At 39.4% G+C, this 26055-nt stretch overlaps 1 protein-coding gene across 24 annotated transcripts in view; it reads left to right on the top strand.

The window, feature by feature from the left end:
- Trpm3 (transient receptor potential cation channel subfamily M member 3) overlaps positions 1–26055 on the top strand; it is a 506665-nt gene that overhangs the window by 354736 nt on the left and 125874 nt on the right. For all 24 annotated transcript variants that reach the window (XM_010638482.2, XM_010638475.2, XM_010638483.2 and 21 more), the window contains one exon: positions 22475–22547. In XM_010638482.2, the coding sequence (XP_010636784.1) occupies positions 22475–22547 (73 nt within the window). The remainder of the gene's footprint in view (positions 1–22474; positions 22548–26055) is intronic.

Here is a 26055-nt window from a genome sequence, read left to right as displayed (position 1 = left end):
ATAGCATGTATGTATACTATTATACACACACACACACACACACACTTTACCTACCTTTAGGATAACTTGGAGAGTTGGAGGGAAAAAAGGGAAGGAGAGAGATTTAACACTTCAAAGGCTCTTTTGGAAAGAGTGGAAGGAAGAAAGAGAAAGGAAAGATGGAAACATAACCAAAACAAATGCAGAGTTTGTGTGAGACAAGAACTCTGCAAATGAATGTTCCTTGAATGTTCCTAGGCATACATCTGTCCATAACATTCACAGGTGTTTGGGGGTGCTTTGCTGCAAGTGACAGATAAGGAAGAGCTTTAAAAGGAAAGAAACATCTTTCGCTGATGTCCATAAATGAACAGTACAGTGAAAGACTCGAAGACACTGGACAGAAGATAATTACATTTTACTGTGTGCCACTGTTATTTCAATTAAGTGCAGTAGGTTTATAATTACTAGCTAAAAGCGTACATTTTTCATGCTATTTTATCATGCTGATTTTCTATAATTTGACTTTCTTTGGCAGCTGGCATTATTCCCTGCTCGAATGCCTTGTGAGCACGCGGGAAATTCTCTATTTTAAAAAGCAAAATGTAAAGAAGGTAATGATCGATGATAAAATATATTTGGATAATCTGGCAAATCAGTAGATGCTCTTGATGAAGCAAGAGGGAGGATATCTGAGATTCCACATAACCCTGTCTCTTTTTTACAACCAAGATTCTTTCCACAGTATCCTATAAATTGATGGTTTTCCGGGAAATAAAAGGAGATTGAATTCTATGCTTTACAGAGCAAAGGGTGGAATGATCAACAGTCATGATGCTTTTCTTCCCATAGCTAAGGCTTTTCTTTCAAGAGTCCATTGCAGAGAGGGATGGAGTACATTTGAAAAGGGAAAGTGTGGCTTCAGACACAGAACGGCTGCCCTGCATGCCCAGAGAGGCATCAGGCCACTAGGGTAACCGGCTGGGCTCTGCCGCTGCTGTCTCAGAAGGTTCTCTGTGGCTTAAAAACAATGACCATCGACAGCAAATGGGAGGCAACTCCCTCTGACGCTGCTGCAGCATCCCTGCCTTCTGCTGTTTCTCCATGGCATCCAGAACACTGGGATGTGGCATCAGCGGCTTGAGTAGGAAAGGGGATGGCAGGGTGGGTTTGCACGTGCAGCACGGGGAGCCTGGCCCAGTGACAGTCAGGTGCTCCTCCTTTGTGAGCCCCAGTTACTTCTATTGGAAATTAGGATCAACGACTGGAGGGTTGTTGGGAAGAGTAAGTGGAATTTATATGGGTACGATGCTTACAGGCGTGCTGGCGTATGGCAGGCGCAATTGTTATTCTAAGAGTCCTCTTCTACTCCCATAGCAGCCAGAAATTTTTATTTCACTTTGTAATTGTTCTCTTTACTCATCTAGATATGTTCTTTACTCACTAGCAGATATTCGCAGAAAGAGCACAATTAAAATTGTTTAGAAAATGTTCCTGCCAAAACTATGGCAGTATTTAATTTATCTTAAGGGCCTTACATAGAACCTTCCTACGCAGAATATATACACAAACCAGGAAATAAAAGATAAAGGAAAAACACTGACTTGAATTTTGACATTGGTGGCAAACAGTTCACACACAAAATCCCTCACAGTCCTCGGCCCCCGCCGCAATAACTACAGCTCGCCTGCTTGGTTTGGGTCCGATCCCACTGCCCACCTTGTTAGAAAGCAGAGAAGCCACAGTGAGTGAGAGCTGTGGGAAGAATGATTCAGGCCACAGAGACAAGAAACTATGAGTGTCAGACACATAACTTTGTGTGTGCGTGTGTGTGTGTGTTTGAGACAGGGTCTCACTATGTAGTTGAGACTGACCTGGCACTCACTATGTAGCCCAGGCTGGTCTCGAACTCACAGCGATCCTCCTGCCTCAGCCTCCCGAGTGCTGGGATTACAAGCGTGCGCCACCACGCCCGGCTTCACATAACTCTTAATGTAAGCAGTCTGGGCCATTCAGACAAACCCAAAATGCCCTCAGATTCCTGCCAGGCAAGAAGAACATTGCTAAACCACACCAAAAGAAAATAAGGTAGCTGAGCATGGTGGCACATACCTGTAATCTCAGCACTCTAGAGGCTGAGGCAGGAGGATTGCAAGTTCAGGGACAGCCTGGACTGCATAGTGACACTCTGTTAAAAAAAAAAAAATCATAGTCCCACCTGAGAAACTTAGGAAGACCGTCTCAAAGTAAAAGATAAAGTGGGAGGGGACGTTGCTCATTGTGAAGGCATGGGTTCAACCCTCAGTACTGAGAAAAAGAAAAGGTGCTAGGGGGATGAATTTTCATCCTAAGGAAAATAAAAGCGTTGCCTAAGACAAATAATGTCCATTCCATTTTAGAAGTTTTCATCCAAGAAAAGCAAATTGTTTTTATTTTAGAGTAGGGAACAATCCATACCTAGATAGAAAACATGTTTCCATAGAAATTATTATTATTTGATAAAGCAACAGAATAGACATCATTTCATAACCACAGTCACTAGTGTGGGGAGACGTGGGAAATGACTGCAGGTGTAAAGGTGATGCCAGATGCTCCGGGGGTCCTCTGTGAGGAAGGCACCTCTGGTTGAACTGTGCATCCTGTCACCCAGCAGAGCCAGCCTGAAATCACACCGGAGTTGTTTCCGGACAGACTCTGGCTCATGTAACATGCCTCCCATTGCCCCCCGTGTGGTTCATGACACTGCGTGTGTGTGCGACAAGTGGATAAGTGTAAAACCTCTTCAGCTTGGGCCTCAGAAAACACTTTCATGAGAGGTCGTTTACTTTGTCGCATGTACACACACTTTGCTCTAGGGCAGCAGTAACTGAAAAAGCTGGTTACAGCGCGTTAAGTTAAAGCTGGTTACAGCGTCTTAAGTTTTGCCAGATCTTTCCCTCACACTGTAGAACTTCCCCCAGCTGGGGCATGGTTTAGACAAGCACATTCAACAAAGAACACCTTCTCTTTACTAGCTAGTGCAAAATGAGACGCTGCTCATTTTGGATTCACTATAGGTTGAAGCACTGTCTGATTCACGGGCTCCCATTTTCCAGGTCTGGCCCTGAGCCCTCAGCTCAAGTCAAAAGGAAGGAGCCCCAAATCATCCTGGCTTCTCTGTTTCCATCCAGAACAGACCCATGCTCACAGTGTGGACTCCTCTTTCACTCTTCCCTTCCCTTCAACCTGTCGGCCCACCCACCTAGTGATTCTACTTGAAGTCCCTCGCTCTATGCCTTCTTTCCTAACACACAGCTACCCCATCCACAGCCACCCTGAATCCAGACCCTCATTACCTCATTAAGCCTGCCTCAGTAGTCCTGCAGCAGGGCCACCTCTGGTCACCACCCAAGCTGCAGTTGTCTCTGACAGTGATTGACTTTAGCAAGATCAACAGAGAATGTAACGCCCACATCTTGCTTCTCTCTGAGACCACATCTTGCTTAACCACTTAACGGCTAAGTGATCTTGGGCAACTACTTAAGTCCAAGCATCATTTAGTTGATAGGAAGATTATCAAGGTAGTGTGTATGAAGTGCTAGGCACAAGCAAATTCCTTGACATTGAAGGACACCTACACCTTGTCCCCAGTCTTCCTGCCTAGGCTTACTTCTCAAGTTGCCTTTCCTTTGTCTAAGCCTCCAGCTAAAGGAATATTTGCATTTACCATATTTATTGTGATTGCTTTTATTCTCTCTTATACTTCCTTTTTCCTGCCCCTTCTATCACCAACCAAGTTTCCCTACTGGAATTTTAATATAACCCCCAAAGTCCAGATCAAATTTTGTCCTATGCATGAAGTCTTCTTGTCTCACACCAGTCAACCAGCAAGGACTTTTGTCTCCTTAGCCCTTACTCTCCTTTCCCAGGAAGAATTTCTCCATGACTCATCACAGCATCCAGATTCATTAGTTACATAGTACATAAGAACGGACCACGTATCTGCCAGTGCTGTTATAAGACTGAGTGAAGCTGAGGATCCCTGTCACCTAGTGATATCATATCTGTCGTGATGGTGTAGCCATCATGATGTCATAACTGTCATGGGGTCAGGGTGGCAATAATGCCCCTTGTGTGTTTGTGATGAAACCACTATAGAACAAATCTACTGCACTGTAAGTTATGTAAAAGCACATACAATTATGTCCAATATATAGTACGTGATCATGATAAACAACTTTGTTACTGCTTTATGTATTTACTATGCTATACTTCTCATTATTTTAGAATCTACTCCTCCTCCTTATATATAAAAAACAATTTACTATAAAGTAATGTGTCAGGTTACACAGACAGCAAGCTCACACCTCTTGCATTGCCCATGTCTCTCCTCATCAAGGTTTGTTTATATAAGTGTACTCTTGTGATTGCACAGTGATGAAATTGCCTAATGATGCAGTTCTCCAAATGTGCTTGCTGCAAAATGACGTGTGACTGTGTTTGATGTTTCTTCCCAAATGTTTTCTAGCTACATAAGGATAGAGCCCATATTGGCCACCACTAAATGTCTGAGGGGATTTAAAGACTCTTGGTCTTTAAATAGGAATTTAAGTGAAAATGAACTACGATACCAGTTCTCTCTTTTCCTTGAAGTCTTCAATCTAGTCTTTTTGTGACCACAGAAAGTCTTAGAGTTCTGAAGCAGAGGGTGCATGAGGTTTTCTGGGTATAAAAACCATCCTGTCTTTTTGTACATCTTACTATGGACCTTTTGTCAAGCAAAACTCAGACCCTTTGACTCTGTGATTTGGTATTAATGCTAGCACGTTTGTGTCAGGGCAGTGCCAGCTACTTAATGTACATTAGCTCTTTCGACTTTCAACAGAAAACAATTAGGACAGGAGCTATGTCTCCATATGAGGACGTCAGGGTTCTAAGATGGCAATGAACCTGGCCAAGGGCAAGCACAACTGGTAAGAAGCAGAACAGAGCTTGCACACAAGCAGCCTGATTCCAGAAGCTGCTCACTTTAGTGCGCTGCCATTACGAGGAGTTGACTTGTAGGAGAGGACAGGAAGAAACAATAACTATTCAATGGAGCCATTGGATTAGTCCAGGAGAAAGGATTGTAGCTGAGACCTGGGGATGGGAAGTACTTCAGTTCTGGAGTCAACAGAAAGGAGGTGCCAACAGCAGTTGCTGAAGATCCAAATAACCTTAACGATAGTTGCTATTGAAAATAATTATACTGACAAATATTCTTCATGAATCTTCCCAGCAAGTTGTCAGGGAAGGCCACTTCATTTCTTACATGGGGCACACAAAAGGTAAAACCAATTCTAGGAAAAATGGAAAGAGTTGCTTCACTTGAGAGAAACGCTGCTGCCTCTAAACATTTATTCAAAAGAAAGAAAGCGAGAGAGAAGGAGGAGGAAGAGGAGGAGGAGGAGGAAGAGAGGAGAGGAGGAGAGGAGCCAGGGATGTAGCTCAGTGGTTCCAGTGCCTGCCTTGCAAGTGGAAGGACCCAGGTTCAATCCCCGGTACAAAAAAAGAAAAGTTATTAACAATGAAATCTTAGACTGTAATTTTTATGCAAGGAGTTTTTACTCTAGAGCCCTTAGCGACTATGGCTTATGCCACGGTCAACAATGAGAATAAACTCAACTATCCAGGGGGAGGACACAGAGCTATGTGTCTGTATCATTGAAAGGGAGAGAGAGGGCTTTCTTAAAAAGTGGATAAACTGAATTGTTCTTTCTTTGAATCAATTCCACCTGAGATTGAAAAAGCAGAAAACTTTTCAAAATAAGGTTCAGTGGGATAATACAGACCCCATCCTAATAGTCCCTTTGATCATTTAATGAATGTCATGTTCTTACATTGTCGGGTCAGAAAATGCAGTTTCAGGTGAAGACTTCATTCTCCAGCCAGCTTTCTTTTTAATTTGTCAAGCTGGCTTAAGGAGGAAACCAACAGGGGCTGCTTTCTGTTTCCTTTTGAATTCCCATTCTTGTCATATGACAAAGGACACTGCTACTTCTTATTCTTCTTCAGCAGCCCTGGAATAAAAGGCTGTGGAGGAAGCCAAATTGAAATCAAAGACTGCAAAAGAGGAAGAGAAAAACGACAGTGACTCCAGGCTCAGCATTGTATAAATAAACAAGGAACTTCTCCTGCCCGTGGACTGAGGCCAGGCACACAGGAAGAGGGACAGGAGAGCAGCCCTGGCAGGCTTGCAGACATAGAGACAGGAGAGGCTCTGGGTGGATTTCATTTCCAGGAAATTGCCTCTGTGATCATCTCTTTTATTTGCTGTCCTTGGTTTGCTTTTAAGACAATAGTATCATACAAACTATAATCTTATAGCTCCCTTTACAAATGCTTTCAAATGCATGAACTCCACAAACAAAATTCAGGATTATCTTGGGTCAAACACAAACTCTACAGTGTCCTGGCGCTGGTCCGGCATGCCCTTCAAACATGGGTTTGTGCCCCAACCACAAGGTATCCTGGAAGTTTTCTTTCTCTACCATATCTCAGGGAAGGAATCTGTTTGAATACTTGTTCTTGTGACTACATCTTGTCAATCCTGAGCCAGCAGCGATATCTGTTTTGCTTATGATTAACCAGCAAGGGTACAAGCAAATGAATCCTAACCTTTCAGGATTCAAATACCCCTAGAATGTAGCTGTGAGCCTCTTCTTTCTTCAGCAGTGAAACTGGGGATAGTTGGAGCAAACTTGACCAGTCTGTGGATGGGAAATCATACAGAGACACATACTCACCTTCAACTATGTATGAGGCATAAAGACCCAGTCAGCCTGACTGAACCCATTCAGGACTGTTTAGTTTCAGACTCATTCTTCAACTGAAAAGTATAGGCAAGAGTTGACCTGGGGAAGAGGATGAATTCCACAGACCCTCACTGTGCTCCCACATTATGCCGGACAAGCGCACTCCAGGGTAATGGAGATGTAGATATGGAAGAGATGGCCTTGCCCTCCTCAAAAGCCAAGACTATTAGAGAAGACAGACAAGAAAATCGGAGAACGGTGCATCACACCGGGTTGTCCGTGTTCAAAAGCAGCTCAACTTCTCTTAACTTCACAGCCTTCCACATAAGTGTCTAACTGCTTTGGCCTTATGGTCATCAGCTATGAAATGGATCAATAACAGTAATAGTGACAGATATTTGTGAGGTCATCCAAGGCCAGGACTGTGAAGTGCTTGACAATATATGATATGTTGTAAATACACTAAAAAACCACTAATCATGTAGTTGTCGATGATACTGGCATCATTTGTGCTGGGATGGAGATACAGTCACAGTTCTGAGGATGTACTCAGCCAGATACCAGGGTGGGTTTGTAAGAGATGACACTGGATCTGTGCCTAAGTGAACAAGGAGCTAATGGCCAGGCAAAGCTTCAGGGCCAATGTATATCTGCAGAGAGAGCAGCCAGGAAGAACCCACCATGATGAGGCAGAGGGCACATCTGAGATCATGCTAAAGGCAGCAGACCAGAAGGGAATTAATAAAGACTGAGCCCATGCCTGACTCCACAAACTGATTTTAAAACTTTGCAATAATTCTCAGACGAAGAGTTAATCCTCTTTCACACAGGAAGAAACTGAAGCTCAGAGCAGTACCACAGCAGCCCTGAGGTTACACCTCTAACAACTGGCATGAATCCCTTCTAGTCTAATTTCAATTCAAGGCTCTTGTTTTGTACACTATCTGTCCTTTCCAATCCAGGGTAAAAAATATATCTGGGTGTCAGCAGAAGTATGGGAACTAGCCCAGCTGTTAGGTCATCTATGTGCCAGTGTGTTTTAAGGTTTTATGTGTTTGGAAGGTGACCGGTTCATGGGAGTGATATACTCATCAATAGATTATTCCAGTGATAAGTTCAGTAGCTGAATGTCCTGTTAGGAGACAGGGCCCTGGTAGAGGTGGGTCATTGCAAGTGTGACCTGGAAGGGTGTGTTCTCATCCCCAGCTCCTCTTTTTTCTCTCTGCTTCTGCTATCTTGTTTCTATCTTGGAGCCAGCCAACCATGGACTGAAACTGAGAAAGAATGAAACTGCCCTCCTTTAATTGTAGATATCAGATATTTTGTCCCAGAGACAAAGGAAGTGATTAAGACACTGAAACCAAATATCTGACATCCACATCTTAAAGGAGAGGTTTATTTGGCTCATGATTTCAGAGTGTTCAGTCCAAGATCACCTGGCTCCAAGACAGGAACATACTGGTAGAAGGCTAAATCATTCAAAGCTTCTTACTTCAAAGCAGCTGGAAAGCAGAGCAAGGGAATAGCATCAAAAAAGAAGGCGCCAGAAAGCATTCATATCTGGTATCAGATCACACCTCCATGACTCTCACAGACACAAACAGAGTATATTTTATTAACTCAATGGGTTTCCTTAATCCAGTCAATGTGATATATCAAGATTAAGGGTTCCATGGTGTTTGCATTAAGGAGATCTGGACCATGGGCACTGATAGGATACTATAAGCCTAAGAGTGACAGGTTTTTCTGGATAGTGGAGGCATTGTGATGTACCACTTACCCAACGCTATAGACATAAAATCTGCATGCATAATAGGCTAAGCATCAAAGTGTGATTTTTATGATATCGAACAGAGATTATAAAGGCATCATCCATACCATAAAAGAGGAACATTTAAAAATGGTAATTTTGCCAAAGCTAATTATAGGCTATACAACATACTAAATGGAAATGAGATTTTCATTAGGTCATCACCAATCAAAATCAAGATCCCTGCTTAGGGTGTTGTTGAAGAATTTAATGTCTGGCAGGAAGCCAGACCTATTAGATGTCCTAATTCTGATTTTCTGCCATTCTGACCATACAGAAAACTTATGGCCTCTAGAGCTAAAAAGAGCCCCAATGTTCACCAGTCAAGTTTTTTTTTAATTCACATGTTAAAAACATGTTAAAACCATTCTGAGTGGTAAGATGATTAGGGCAAGATCCTTTCAAAATAGGGCATTTACTATTCTAAAGTCACTTCCTCTTTCCAGCCATACAAAGAAAACTCAGAAACCTACAGGCAGAGACAAAGGCTTGCATGACCATTTTTCTTCCCAAACATTTCCCCTGACACTCATAATACAATCTTGCACAGGCTCTGCAGTGAGGGCTGTTTAAGTGGCTCCCTTCTGCTGCTCTACCAGGCAAGGTACAGGAAGACAAATTGCAGGAAGACAGACCCCTTCCCTAAGACAGCAGGCATATTTTATCACCAAGATATTTGTCTTGGACTTTGTGTACCACTCAGTGCTAAAGAACTTGTCTAACATGCATGAGGCCCTGGGCTCCATCCCTAGCTTTTTAAACAATGATACATTGGTTCATGAACACTTTTGTTCCTGAACAATTTGGTTTGCAAACAGAAGCATTTGGCAAAATTTTGATTTTTTTTTTTTGTAAACCCTGCATTCGATGATGAACAAGACCACAGCCATCTTTTCCACATGAACATGAATGTGGTCATCTTTTCCAGAATAAATCAAGTCCATGAACCAAGGCACCACTGTACTTGTACAAAAAGGGAGGAGAAATAAAATCTTTCCTAAGGTGATAAAGAAACCTAAAATGTTATTTTCCTTATTATCCTCCAAGTCTTTCACCATCTCAGTCTCAGGGTTGCCTACACAAATTCTGACAGGATGAGGTTGGCCCATTAACAGAGGTTGTAACCTCTAGGTGGATAGGTTCCCAGACAGGTAAATTTGAGTCATCTGATCTACCATCCTTGGCAACTCTCAACAATATTGTCACCAAGGTAACTGGACTGGCTTGAGTAGGGAAGGGAGAAAACTTCAATCTATAACAATCTCTCCCATGTTTTGAGAAACAAAGAACTACTTGAGTTACAGAAGTATATGCTTTTCTGATAAGTATGACAAGGAAGTAAAAAAAAAATATGTAGTTCTATCCTGTGATGATGAAGAACTAAGAAAAAAACAAAATAAAAATTTTTACAACCCAATAATAAGCCTATATGGTGTTGGCCTAGAAGTACCATCTGTGGTCCTGGATATTACTCCTCAGAGAGATGTCTACTTATTTTTTTAAATATATGGAAGAATTCACATGATCCCAGCATTGTTCCTCCTGAAATGGAAACTACTGCCTTGGGTCAAACTGAATTTTCACTTTTCTAATTGCCTGACAAGATGGTAGGTGACAAATGTTCTTGTTTCTGCTAGTCAAGGCCATGAGATACATGACATATATATAAAGAATCTTCTAGGAGTGTCACTGCTGGACCCATGATATCTGTCACATTAGCATCCAGTGAGGTACAATTATACAGTTATATAATAAATGGGGGAAGCACCATCAATTGTTAGGAAAAGAACTGGAAGCATGAAAAATAAAAACTTTTAAATAACTAGAAACAGGAGATAGTAGATTACAAGTTATCATCAGGTTCCACCCCTTAGCAAGCTCCAAGGTCCTATGAATTACTACAGGAGGAGTTTTTAGCCTATTCCTGTTTTTTGCCCTCATCACAAAATCAGCTGGGCAGCTTTTTCTGGTCCTTGCTACCTAACACTTTAGGATATCAAAGCACTCTTTTTTTTTTTTATAATGAAAGATATGTTGATCATGGGTCATTGGTAGAGTTACTGACATATTTTCAAATTTCCTTACTGCAATATGACTTACATACTTTTTTAAAAAATGAAGTACCCAAGCCTTGTGATCACTGACTGATTTCATTTGCCATGCCAGTTTCATAAGCCAGCACTACCCTGGGATGCATGCAACAATGAAAGGATTAAAAGAAAAATATGGAAGTAAAATTAGGAGAGACTGATGGGGAAAACCCATTTTGCCAAAGCCCTTTACCAAAAAAACAAGAGCTCAAGCCCGTCCTGGAGGTTATAGCGGTAGTGAAGACCGAGAGATAAGAGCTGATCCTGCTCAAAGCTCCTCTGCCTGCAGGTATAAGTATGTGTCCTTAACAGAGGCCTGTGTTGGTTTCCCAGCACCAACTCAGAGCCAGAAGCTGTCCCTCCAGTATTTATTAATGAGCTTGGAGTGCTATCACAGCAAATCTTGTTCAAGGACAACATGAGCTTCTTTTTACTACAACTCACTTTAATGTGCGAAAATGCTCATTTCTAGTTAGGAGGCAATTTGTGATAAAAGCCCCAAACTTCTAGGAATTTATCCCAATGACCAAATGCTAAATACAGAACAAGATTCATATACAAAAATGTTTTTCATATAGTTACTTATATCACATATTTAGAAACAATCTAAGTGGTCAACAGTGAGGGTATTAAGTGAAGTATAATACATCTATTAGATAAATATTCTGTAAGTATTAAAATTATGTATTTGAGTAGTTCTTGATACTATAAGAACATAATGAATATAAGTGGAAAAAATAAGAATCCAAAATAGTATTTCAAATTATGCTCCCCCTACTCTTCTATATACTCTGCCAATATAAAGAAAACAATGAAAAATAAAAAGAGAAAAAGTCCTGAAGGAAAATGCCAAGTGAATAGAGGTTGGGATACAGCATATTATTTTTATTTGACTTTTCTAAACTTGCTATGATTTTAATGATAAGCATGCATTGTCCTTATAATGAGAAAAAATTTTTGTTGGTGTTAGAACCAACTGACTTCTGGCCTCTGAATTGCTTTTTTTGGAGGAAGAAACAGCCTCTAACAGCGGAAGGAGAAAAAAATGAACCGAGGATTAGAGTCAAAAGCAAAACCTCTGCCATTTTCTGAGCTTTGTTATTTATCAAGTTGCTTGTCCATGAGAGAGCATGGGGTGTTCATGTGAATGTGCTTCATGCTATAAGATAATCTATCACTAAAGGTAACATCAGTCTAATTGTGCACTAAGAATATAAGAAATATACCTCTAAAATAAGCTGGCAAGTCCACTGTATAGTAAAATATTCTTTCAAAAGTCAAATAATCACTTATTTTATCTAATGTATACAAGTTAATCTATGAAAGTCATACAGGACATAATAGAACTATATTACTTTCATTTAAATTTTATCACCAGACCACCACTTTCTATTCACCCAGTTCACCAGTGAGACTGGTTCAAAAACATGACACGAAAAGTTACTGCAGTTATCTCTCCATATTCACAGGACCCATGTCCGTGAATTTAAAGAGCAAAAATATTGAGGAAAGGTGTTGCATTTTTACTGAGCGTGTACAGACATTTTCTTGCCCTCATTCCCTTTAAAGTAAGAGTATAACAACTATTTACATGTGTCTACATCATGTTAGGTGTTTCATGCTTTAGAAATGATTTAACAGAGTAAAAGGATGTGTGTAGGTTATATGCCATTGCTATACCATTTTATGCATGGAATTTGAGCATCCAATAATTTGGGTATCCATAGACATTCTGGAGTCAGTCCCCTGTAGATAGGCTATCAAAGGATGACTGCAGCAAATCATTGAAGTGACTTACTGTTAGCTTCTATAAAAATGTTGCATTTCTCTCTTCATTGTTCTTTGCTTGCACAACTTCAGGAATGTTTAATTTCCTCGGGTTTTTCTCTTCCACAACGATTCATATCTCCAATTCTAGAAGTGAGTCCTGTTGGCCAAAGAATAACTTTAAGAATTTGTCATCCAAAGAAAGTTCATTTCTGAAAGGCTGAAAAGCAAACAAGAGTTGTTTTAGGTGTATAATGTTCTTCTATTCATTAAGTAGCACTGATCTCTTGCCCTTTCTGAGTTACTTTTGAGTATGTTAATGGGAACCGGAAGAAGGTACCTGCTTAAAGGCATTTTATTGCTACTCAGGATTCCCATTTGCAGCCCTATCAGCAGTCTTGATGGCCATAGATTTTGGCATTTTCTGTCAGTCATTCGATTGTTTCAAGTTATGTCTAATATTTATGATTCAGCAGGAAAATATTATGATAAACTAATGGTTTTTAAAAGTCATTACACTGTGGTGATTAAATTATTTAACTAGAATAATTCACTATTTCCCCTTGGGAAGTGCATCTCCAAATGTTATTAGGAAATTGAGCAGGAAACAAGACAATATTTCAGAAATGCTTCTTTTATAGAAGCACTAGATATAGAGCGTAAGTCTATTGGTTAACATTATTAAAGGTAAACGTTTCTAAATTCCTGGACAATTATAAGAACTTTTTTGTTGGTTATTTATTGTGTAGTTATAGTAAGTGTCTAAAATTCTCCAACATGTTACAAACCATTTGTCAAATCCAAATATCATCTCTAAAAAAATCTAACAGCATGAAATGATTGTCGAATGTTCCTTTCTATTTCTGGTAGATTGAGACAAGATGTCCTTGTAACTTATAGATGTTTTTCAGTCTAATATCATGCTTATTTTCATTTTCAAAAGCTCTACTCAATCTCCATGTCTATTTTCATAGATTCATTGCTCACTGTGACATGAATAAAATTACAAATTAAACTAATTAATAGATTCCTTGAAAGTGAGTCAATTTAATTTTCTCAGTATATTTTTCCATACCCTCATCTTGTTCAACCATGAGACCTGCTGGGTTTAGAAATGCAAAGTCCATGATTAGTTCAGCCTCATACACTATTTTGTTATTTATCTGGTGAATGTGTTTATTTGTTTCCCAGAAATGAACTGCTGTCCCTATACATAAAATTACTTCTCAAAAGTAATTTCCACATTTCTTCTTTCATTTTTTCTATGATATGAGCATTTTTCTCTTGCTTTGAGACTTTTTCTATACTATGATTTAATCTACAAGGAACTAAAGTTCTGAACATCTTGGTAAAACATGCTTTTGCATTATTTGATGCTACCTATATCTCAAAAATGTCAGATTAAGTCACAAATAATGCCTGTAACTCAGGAAGTGCACTTTATTTCATATAATGCTTAAGTGCTACATCCCTAAATAATTATACAGTCCCCAAAAGATTCTTATGCTAAAATTGATTCTTAACATTTGTAATAAACTCTTGGTCTATGACCTAATACATTCATTCATTTAGTGATGTTATCCTTCTTGTGTGGAAGGAACATCCTGCTTTTAGATTTTTGTTTTCTTCTCAACCACTCTGTTAAACACAATCATTAGTTGATAATTCATCCACTCCGCTACTGTTCACTGAGCAAAGCCTGGGACTCCCGACTTCCTGACTGTCCCTGTAATACAAAGAGACATGCGCAAAGATGAGCGGGGAGAGCTGAAATGTTGTTCTACAAAGCCTTAGAGAATGAGAGGGCCAGACACAGAGTGGGCATTTGGTCCTCGTTACACAAAGAGCTCCTTAAAATGGCCCCTTGTCAAGTGAAAGGCTTGCAGTTAGTTCACCAAGCAAAGGGAATCGTGCTCCAGGAAGAAGAAACTAGTGGACAAAAGCAGAGAGGCTAAAAGCCAAAATCAGGGTCCTGAAAGGACTAAGATGCCCAGCATACATAAGGCCTCAGGTGTGTGGAAATGGGTTGTGGCTGTGTTGGTGGGAGTGGCTCAAGAGGTGTGGCAGGGACAGCACAATCAGCAAGAGAAAGGACTGCAATACCAGCCATTGTCAAATACCCTGCTAAGCATTTCTAGCTTCATGCCCAAGGGAGGGGATGCCTCTGAAACATCTTAACAAGGAAGACTGTGTGAACAGCTGCAGGGGCACAGAAAGACAATGTGGGAGAGACGGGGCCAGGCTCAGGAAGACCTACAGTGAAGATGCTACAGAATGATCTAAGGGAGGACAGAGAGAAGGAAGTCAACAGGAGGCCAAAGCAATGCCGTAGAGAACTCTTCACATCTGATGTCATAGTTTGCTTCCTTTCTGTTTTCCCTTTCTTGAGGAAGGCAGACATCTTTGGTCAGTTTGGCCCACTGCTCCATCCTTAGCACCCAAAAGTGCCAAGCACAGAAGAGGTGCCTGTGGGGGAGGGTGGACAGGTGCGATGCCCTGACTTCTGACTTTTACGGGAGTGAAAAATGAAATATAAGTAGAAGGGGGAGAAGAGCGGGGAATGAGGTCGTTTCGGAAAATTTCACTTCCTCCCAGTGTGAGGATCAGAATTTCTTCCAGCCGAAGGTAATTATCTGTAAGCGAGATGCAGAAAGAAGACATTTAACTGAATGGGGGGGTATTTTCTAACAAAATGTTCTGAGATTTCTTCTTTTAGAGCCAGAACACATTAATCTTCCTGCATTCCATGGTGCTTTGATAAGATCACCAACCATGCCAAACAAGTCTGAGAGTGCATATTGAAGATACCAGTACCATAGTAAATAAAAATCAGGTTTTACTAAATTACCTGTAACATAATTAAATTAATGCACATATTTCTACTCTTTAAAATTCTCTCCCTCCTACACTCACACCTGTGTGTAGGTAGTTTCTTAAATCTCTACTGGTAGTCAACATGGAGAGGAAAAAGGATACCACCATATTAAAAAATATGAAACTTTCTACTACTTTCTGGAATGTCAAAAGCACAGACTAGAGATTCTAATCATTATTTGAAAAAAGTACACACTGTAAAGTTAAAAGTTGTTTCAGTTACCATTAAGAATCTAAATATACAATGAATATGTCAGGTACAGGTACGAGATCCCAATGATGACTGCAACTGTATTGTATACCTAAAATGCACCAATAAAAATAAATAAATAAATAAGTACACAAGGAAAAGGAGAAGGCCCTGGGGACAAAATCAGATAATGAATTGGAGTAGCTGGGCTAAGAAATTTCACATCTACAGCTTCTATTCTACGATATATTATTCAGCCACGGGCATCCAATGGTAGTCACTGGAATGGTGTCTATAATGACAAGGATGGAGAATGATCTAGTGCTCATTAGAAGACCACTTAAATCAACCATGGTGCATGCACAGGAGGGAGTATCAGGCAGTCCGATGTGATGACTGCCTCCCTGTGGCTGAATGTCTCCAGAATACACTGCCAAGTGAAAAAAAGCAGAGTACAGAATAAGGTGTAGCTCTTGCTACCACTTGTGTAAGGGGGAGATACATATATGTGCATGTGTTTGTGTACAGAATGTCTCTAAAACTAGTGCTACTCATTGCCTTCGATGAGCGGCACTGGAGAACTGGGGACAGCGGTGATATACTCAATGCCTACCATAAATCTCCTTATGTGACTAGACTTCTTCTTGGCTGTGTGCTTGTATTACCTATTCGAACATACTTTAAAGGCAAGAAATGATGATAAATTCTAGGAAACAGAAACTAAGGTAGAAGGAATAAGACAAAACTGGTCATGTTAAACCGTGCCAGATTCATTTCTGTGATTAAGAGATAGAAATTACGTTTTTGGTTTTTTTTTTGGTTTTTTTAGAAAACAAATCTAACCCTGTTGTCTACCAGAAACACACCAAAAGCAAGATGACACGGAAATAAAAATAAATTGACTAAGAAATCAACTTAAGATTCTAGGGGAAAAAATAGTTAAGAAAGTGGAAGTAGAAGAAATGATAAAAGCAGAAAACAGGAATTTTAAACTATAATAATGTTGACCAATAAAATGAAAGGCTGATTCTTTGAAATGACTATGAATTTGATCTAGTGAAAAATAAGAGATTTTAAAAATCGCCACACAATTCTAGATGTGGAGATTTGTTTTAAGTAAGTAAATGCCATATAAATAGTGTATCAACAAATCTGATCATCTGGATGAAATCCTTCGTTATCTAGGAAAATATATGAAACTGAGTCAAAAAGAGCCAAAGCAATCAAAATTGACCAATAACTGTTGAAGAAATTATAAAGATAATCAACAGTTCCTTAAAATGCCCCCGTATCAGCTAGTTTATAAGTATTCTCCTAAATCTTCTCAAAGCAGATGAACTCCTTGGTCATATAAACTGCTTTAGGGCATAAGGAAAGGAATTTTCCCAATTCTCACTGAGTGGTTAGCATAGCTCTTGCTTCGGTTTGTTTTTTGGTTTTCTTGCATTTCGTATAATACCAGAGGATGGTAGGAGAAGACAACTCTGGTTTTCTTGTTTGACTTTTTCCCCTAAAACCAGAGATGTATAAACCACATAATTGATTTTTTTAATACTTTAATCTCAAATACAAATTTTATAATAGCGATGAAAACATGATATTTTCTGTCACTTAAGGCAAATTTATAAAATAAATTTTGCGTTGGGAATTTCCTGTCTCCCCTTGATGTTCTCTTTTCCTCCTAAGTCACCCTTGGGCTTCCTGGTGCCAGCCCTGGCTCCTCAGTTTCTTCAGCCTGCATAGGCCAGGATGACGCATGGACAAGTGGGCAACTTCTGCCTTCCATCAGCTTCCCAGAAAACCATGAGCCCTGGCGTACCGCGCCGTTGCAAGCTCCCTGGTGGACGAGAGCAGATATCCCCACAAGCCTCTCCCCAGAAATCTTCAGAAACCCCACATTCATCTGTCTTTCATTCCCCCAACTCACGCTGACATCTGTTACTAGAAAAGCCTGGTACTCTTCTTTTCTGGGGTAAACTGAACACACCTATTTGCTGCCTCAAAGGCTTTTCATCTGTAATGTGCTCTCTAATGACGTGGTGAGATTCAGGTCAAATGTTTAAGGAATTTCATTTGCTGCCTAGTTTCTTGAGTTTGCTAAACACTGAGCTTAGATGTGATCTTGATTCTACTCAGTTTGTGACCAGCTAAGTATACGATACAATAATCTCTTTCACACCATAACCAGCCCTGGCTGGAAGACTTAATATAAAAACTTAGCCAAAACTCCATCTCTGTCCTCTGGTTCTTTCTCCGAGGGACCTCGAATTCTCTTATCCATTCCAGCTCCCTTTCCTGAGTTTGGAGCACAGTGTGGCTGCCTCTCACCTCCGAAGTAGAATCTGTAGGGGCACCAACAGCAGTTGGTCCAATGTCCGAATGATATCTTGGCCAAATCTATGGTTATGCAAAAGCTGATTTCTGTGAAAATGTAATTGAGCTGGTACACACCTCCACCTGATGGTCCACACCAGAGGTCAAAACTGTGGCCCACAATCCAAACAGTACATAAATGGGTTTGATTAGCACTTGCCCTTTTTAAATGCTTTGAGTTCTGACGCCTATGAAGCCATTTCAATTTGCAATCTCTGCCTTACACTTGTCTCTGGCTCTGACCTCCAGAAATAAGCAGGTACAAAACAATCAGGTAGTAGCCTTAACTTCTTCCTTCCCCTCATTTCTTCTCACTATTTAAACAAGACAGAAAGGTAATTGAATTCCAGTTACAGCTGTCCTTCTAGTTTGTTGTATAACCTTAAGCAAGCGAGTCTGTCTCTGGCCGGTGGAGTAGAAGTTTTCTAACCAACTGATAGCTGGACCATGTCATAGTGAAACATTAAAATTAGATGTTAGCGAGTCCTATAAAGTCCTATAACAAGTCCTATTTTGTACGTAGTTGTAAATAGGCAAGGACTCATATTTCCCCACTTTACAAGTACAGAAAATTGCTGCGTAAAACTGCTTAGTAGACAGTGATAACTCCATGTGGGTGTTTGAATAAACTTGTGCTTTCCTGACATCAATTCCTCTTTCTTGGAGGGATAAAGAAACATGGTATTGTTAAGTATTGCTTGGGACTTTTCCTCTCCCTGTTTTCTCTGGTATCACTGTACCGGAAGTTGAGAGATCTACCCACGTTCATCTGCTTATATTGTCTGTGTGTAAAATGGCAGCCCATTATGGCAGCAACCCTCTACGCCCACGAATCATCCCACTGCCTGACAATCCCCCAGTGCTAGGGCTGAGTACAACATCAGCCATAATCTGCCAAAATTGGAATGTACTTTTACTTTTATCTGTTTTGTTTGTGTTATATAAAATTGTGTTATATAAAATTGGAAAATAATGTACTTGAAAATAAGTATCACTATGTTTGACATAGAATAGGGTCCCCAACTGTATTTTTTTAATTGGGGAAGGAGATGGTCCTCCTACTCTATTCAGGCTATTGTAAGAGACAGCTATAAATTAAGTGGTTATAAGCAACACAAGTTTATTTCTCACTGTTCTGGAGAGTGGCAAGTCCGAATCCAAAACCAAAGTGCCATAGAGTTCATTTCTGATGAGGGCTTGCTCTCTGTGCCATAAATGGTATCTTCTAGCTACATCCTCACACGGGGGAAGGGGGAAGGCAGCTCACTCATGTTTCTCTTAAAATGAAACTATTATATTATTACTAGTGAGGCCTAATCACCTCCCAAAGGGCCCTCCTCCTAATACTATCACATTGTTAATTAAGTTTCAGGGTACGCTCAGGGTGGGAACATGTTCCTTCAGACCTTGGGCGTGGGGCTGATATAGCATTATCAGAAAAAGTAAACCCCCTTATGGTGGCATCTTCTATAAGGGACACATATTTTTGAGAACTCTAGGCATAAAAGTCAAGTAGAGAAATCATAACCGAAGTATATAATAACTAGAAAGTGTTGTTTTTAAAGATATTTTAAAAGTACAAGTAACACAAAAAGAATAATGTTAATGTGTGTGATCTATACTTTTGGTACCTTGTTTTTAAAAATAAAACAAAGTCCAAGGACTGCATTATACAAAAAAGAAAAAAAACTACCCACACTAAATTTATTATGATATTCTTCAATATTTTTATTTTTAATGCAATTTCATGTCTTGAATCCATATGGGATTTTGTATGTGTGCTTTGTGAGGTAGCACAGAAATTCAGATTTTTGAACATGGAAAGGCATATTATTCCGGCAAAATCATCTTTCTTACTACCAATGATTTTCACTGTCCTCTCTGTTTTATCTGAACTACTCATATGTGCATATAAAAACTTCTGGGTCCGCTTCTATTTCATTAATTTATTCATTGATTCCCATCACAATATTGTACTGTTTTTAAATCCCATGATTTTATCAGTCATTATAACTGGTTAGACAAATTCTCCCTTGTTATTTTCTTTCTTTGGGTTATTTTGTTTTTTGCTATTTTATTTATTTCATTTTATCCCCCTAGCAATTATAAGAATTCTAATCTTTCTGATGAATTCTGGAATGAGTCTATCAAAAACCACCAAAAGATTTTTGGGATTTTTTTTTTTAATTGAAATGACAATCTATCTTCATTTAGTGAGAAGTGGCATGCCTAATATATTATACTTTCCCACCAATTAACTTAGTACCTTCCTCCACTTAGTAGTCTTTCCTGTTCTTCAGCAAAGTTTTACATTTTTCCATGATAAGGTACTTTGGCAAGTTTTATGAAGCTGACAAAAGAAAGATTAAGCCTTATTCTCAAATGAAAATTCTTTATATGCTAACTATTATGCATACCTTTGTTCCAAAATTATCTTGTAGCTTGTTCTTGGCTGGTAACTAGTGACATTTAGCCATGTTGCTTTTGTCCCCTATAGTTGAGATGCATTAGTTAGCTTCCCTGCACCTGAGATTAAAATACTTGACACCTGTAACTTAAAGATCACAAGACATTTATTTTGGCTCACAGTTTCAGTGTGTTCAGTCCATGGTAAGCCAACAGGAAAAGCATGATGAGAGTTTCTGGTGGAGAAAAATTGCTCTCTCATGACATCCAGGAAGCGTAGAGAGAGGAGAGGAGCCAGGAACAAGCATGCACACTTCCAGGTCATGTCCTGTCTCTTCCAACCAAGAATCACTTCCACACAGTAGGCAGCTCTGAACTTGTCAGTAGAGTAATCCACTAAAGAGTATAGGTTCCCCCATGATTCCATAATCTTCCAAAAGACTTTTGGGGGACATTTTAGATTAAAACATAACAAGGAGCCAAGCTGAGATGCTGCTTTCCTTTCATGGACTCATTAGAGTCTTATTCTTTCCTTGGACCCTTGTTCTTTGACCCTCCTTTTCATACTGAGCTTTTTCTTGTTGAACTCTTCTTTCCAGAATGCTGCATGGCTATACTTCTCATTCTCTCTCAAACCTGAATTCTTTTTCTCTATAAAAACAATATGACAGGGCCAAGGATTTAGCTCAGTGGTCCTGCTGCCTGCCTTGCAAGCACAAGGTCCTGAGTTCGATTCCTGATACCAAAAAAATGAATAAATAAAACAATATGCCATAAAGTGGCAAAGGAAGAGGCATATTAAACCCTTTTTTGTGAAGAGATTCACTTTTTACTTAGTATACAATATAGAAACGAATCCTCTGCCACACAGAAGATATAAATGCCACAGCATTTCCTGTGCACCTATGAAAGATCCCTCCCAGAAACAAACCCGGACCTTTGTTGATAAATAGTGAATGGACACAAATATATTTCTCATATCTGTTATGGCTTGTGTCTAGGTGTCCCTCCAAAACCTCATTCAGTCCTAAGTGGAGCTTTTTCAGAGGTGGCTGGATCTAGAGTGTGTAATGCTGAGATTGATTCATGGTGTATTGCTAGGTTCAAGGGAACAAGTATTAGGGTGTGTATGCTACCTGCCCCAAGTAGCCTGGGTAAGATATAAGGGATAGCAACTGTGGTCATCCCTTGATTGCTTGCTTTTGCTGTTCTCTGCCTGCCATGAACTGTTTCTTTTCTGTGATCCCCTTCTTCCAAACCAACCTGCCTTGCAGCCAGTTGATTATGGACTGAAACCTCTACAAACGATGAGCTACATAAACTTTTCCACCCTTAACTTGTGAGTGTTGAGTATTTTGTCTCAGCAACAAAAAAGAGTAACTAAGACAATGTCATCCTTTTAAGATCAACAAATTTTAAGATTATGAGGAGAATTCTTTAGCATCACAAAAATACAGAATATCCCAATGGTATCAATTGTTAATAACAACGCCTTCTCTAGAATGAGCCCCAGTTCCCTCTTCCTTCTTCTTGCCAATGACCAAGTTTACAGGTACAAATTAATTCCTGCTTTCTCCTCACTTTCCTCCCTGTTATTCTTCCCACAGAAGACGTTTCTCCTCTGATTACCAAAAGGAAAGATGTCATTGTATTGTTCAGTCTCCCCTCGCTACAAATTAAGTACACTGCTAAGTTAAAGGAAGCTCAAGGTCAGTGAGAGGACTGAAGGGTCAGAGGCATCAGTGTCAAGACCCTTGGGTAACTGCTGCTGAGGAGTGAGTGGAGTCATGGTTCTGTCAGACATCTGCAAACATACAGACACTTAGTAGGGTTGTTTACTGAAGGGCATACAGGTTAGCTCTTTTTAACATAATTTATCAACTCAGTTTATATTTATGGCTTATAGATTTTAGTAAGTGCCACAAGTCTTAATTTTAAAATTGAAACGACAAAAGAGGACATTTTCCTTGGCCTCTGCTTTCTCTTTCTTGTTTCTCCAGTTGATGTGATTATCCAAGGTGCTCTTTGGCCACATCCCTCTTAGGGAATTGAAGAGCCTTCTGATTGAGTCCTGGCTAAGTGAGCTTGCTCTTTGGCTAAGAACATATTTTGCAGATATTAAACAAGATTTTATGTTCAGATGTGGTCACATTGATTTAATTTCTCTTGGAGGGAAATGCATCGCTAATGATCACTTTGTCTCCAATTGCAGATTACGGTATTTCGGATGGGATCAGAAGGACACCAGGACATTGATTTAGCCATCCTGACAGCTTTACTCAAAGGTAAAAGAGTTTTGGCATCCACAGAGTACAAACATAATTTAAATGGGTTAACATAACAATGTAGTCTCCTACTAGTAGCTATAATCCCAAATGTTACCAAGACATCCAATTAGCAACAACATAGAATCTGTTCTGCAAGTTATTCTTACTGCTATTAAATTCTTCTGGAACAGACCTGTTACAGTGCGACCTGATTGTATAAGGTTTAAGTACACTCTAATTCGAGTCATGTCCACTGCATCGTAAAAATTTATAAAGAAAATGTTGACAGAAGTTATCTGAAATTACTTAACAATAAGTAGGAGCTTATTTACTTTTGAAAACCATTTTCCATGGCAGGTATGTGTATGTACAACATGTATACATAATAGTAAAATTTGAAAATCAAAAATCATTGGGAGGAGGAATAATCCAAACAAATTAAGCTACTATACTTACAGTAACTGAGCGTTAAATTTAAGGTAAAAATAGATTACCCTGGGATTGGGAAATTTAATGTATAAAATGGATATCTATCCTGTTTACTTGTCCCAATTTTACTTCCTGTCCTCCTATTTGGAGCCAAGTCCAAGAGAAGCGCAGTTTCCTTCAGGTTCTGCAGATAAAACCTCATCTTTATGTGCCTTAATGACTGCATTTAACTAGTAATTTTTCATGTGAAGCGCAAGTTGCCTCTTTTTAGTTCTAAAATCCAGGCTGGACCTGTAAGACAAAACAAAACTACAAACCTTGTCAAATGTGGTTCTTCTTTAGAAAGACCTAAAGTTTGCCCCGTAGTCTGCCTCCTGCGGCACTTGTCACTTGGCTGGTCATTCCTGGTTTGCAGTCTCCCTGGAATCAGAACTACGAGAGCAGGGAATATGCCTCGTCTATCGCTCCACTCTCAGTACCTCACACAATCTCCAATTCATGGCAGCATGCAATCCAGTGTTGTTGAATAAAGAAATCAACGTATCTCTCAATGGTTCAGTGATAGATTCAACATTCCAAAATTAATACTCAGAAAAACATCTGTCCAGTTCTATTTTCCAATCTACCCACTCTTCTTCTACTACTGTTTGCTTGACGATCTATCAAGTGGTAGCCACTGAGGTGAAGTCTTTACAACTACTGTGAACATTAATTATTGCAACAACCGTAAGATGTAGGAGATACTCTTCATCCCATTTTATGGGTGGAGTAAGCAGTGCCACAGTAATTCTGTAACTCAGTAAAGGTTACAGTGCTACTCAGTATGCTGGGAATCAGGTCAAAGCACGAATAACTTGTCACTATCCCAGTATGTGACCCCTTAGACAATAATATATGCGCATTCATTCAGAACCCTAATCACACTTCAGGAGATTCACAGTCCCATAGGACGTGGCAGAAATCCCAAGCCAAGGACCTCTACTCTAAACCATCTCATTTCAGTGAAGTAGAAAATACAAACCCTGGGCAGCAGAATTAAGAGACCACAGACCGTGCGTGGACTGAAGCACAAAATATACTCTGGCCCCACTAACCCTTTAGCAGAGACAAAAAGTTGAGGCAAGTTGCTCTCTGATATCTCTTATAAAGTTGAGAAAAGTAATAATATTGGTAATTAACATTTACTGAGGGCTTGTTTATGCCAAATACTGTGTTGGATACGGTGTATATAAATTCATTTATTCTTTACAGCAGTTCAATTATCAGTCTATTATAAACTCTGTTTTATAGATGAAGAAATTGAATCATAAAGCAATTTATATATGTGGCTGAGATGAGTCGGCCAGTGTATGGGAGGCCAGTCCAACCTACAGCCCTCCCTTATATGTACCACTAAGATATCCCTGTAGCTTTGATTATAAGAAATAATTCACCACATTGTGACCCTGAACAAAACTCATAGCAAGTACTGTAATCCCAGAACTCTGGAAGCTGAAGCGGAAGGGTTGCCACAAGTTGGAGGCCAGACTAGACTACATAGTAAGATCTGGTCTTAAAAAAAACAAACAAACAACCTCTTAGCAAATGGGGAAGTGATCCAATTGTCAGTGAAAACAGAGTAGCCATCATCTAATGAAAAATTTTCTTTCTCTCTCACTAATTTGTAAGACTTTAAATTAGGTTTTTGCCTTTGGATCAGTCTTCAAACTGATTTTTGTATTGTAGAATATTGCACATCTTTTTGGGGTAAGACATATCAAACAATGTATCATAAAAATACGTTTCACTTCATAACCAAGTAGTAATATAATTGAAATTAAAGTACTCAAAATAATGTTTACATGGACAGTTACGCAGTGAATTGAATATTTTCCATTCTAATCTATTCCACTCTCTTAAATGCTGATTGTAGCTCACTAAATTGATTTCCTGATCCACTAATGGGTCATAACCTACTGTTAAAATACACTGCCACAGAAGATGAAAGGAAAGTATAATTGCTCTGAGAAATTAGCATTTATAATCACTGTAATGAACATTATGCAGCAGTTGATACTACTGGGAATTTATGCTATTAAAAGATTATGGTGTGGCAACTGCATTTTTGCAAAAATACTCTCAGATATTGACTCAGTTGATCCACAGATCAACAGGTATCAAGCATAAAACTTTTGCTGACTTTTTTTGGAGGCCAAGACTATACATTCTTATAGCAGTTTCAGATTCTTAGGGTTTTTATATTATTCTTCCTATGTGTTTTACTTAGACATGTAACATACTGTAACACTTAACTTTTACAATTATAATTGATTCTCAATAATTCAATGTACAGGAAATCTTTGTAAAGCTCAGTTTTTTTTTTTAATTGAGTTTATTGGTACATTTAGGGATACAGTACAGTTACATTCATTGTTGGGATCATGTACCTTTACATGGCAAGTCTTGATTCTCATTTTTTCCCCTTACCTCTGTAAAGCTCAGTTTTTATTCTGATACACTGGGGATGTTTCTGAGAAAACTAGAAGTTTGAAACGATAAGGAGAGAATCATAAAGCTAACCGCTAGTCCAAGAATCCAGAAGCCAAAAGTAATTCAAAGACAGATGGAAAACCAAATGGCCGTGGGGAAATAAAACTTCGCTGTTCCTTATTTCCGATCCTATTGGATTTGATTTTCTTGGACCTGTGTATTAGAGAATACTAAGGGAAACAACAACCACACAGCCCCTACGATGTAAGAGGCTCAGACTTCCTTTGAATGGTGGCCTGGGTGTCCCTCACATTAAGGTATCCACTCCCCAGAGTAGCAGTCTAACCAGAGAAGGCACACACGTCCCTCCGCGCCCCTCCCCTCCATCTGCATGCACACGCACAGGGTCGGATACACAGGATGCCCAGTTAAATGAATTTTCAGATAAATGACAATTACCTTTTTAACCTGAGTATGTCCCAAATTTACACTAAAAAAAAAATAGTTCATAATTTATCTGAAATTCAACCTTAACTGGGAGTACTGTTTTATTATTTGCTAAACCAAGCTATCCCATTCAGAGATCTGATACCATTAACACTTCTAGACTTAAGACACCATGAGAGGC

This window comes from Fukomys damarensis, unplaced genomic scaffold (assembly GCF_012274545.1).
Source record: "Fukomys damarensis isolate Sample0158 unplaced genomic scaffold, DMR_v1.0_HiC HiC_scaffold_31, whole genome shotgun sequence".
NCBI lineage: Eukaryota > Metazoa > Chordata > Mammalia > Rodentia > Bathyergidae > Fukomys > Fukomys damarensis.
Note: the sequence above shows the minus strand (reverse complement) of the source record. Positions and strands in the feature narration are given on the sequence as shown.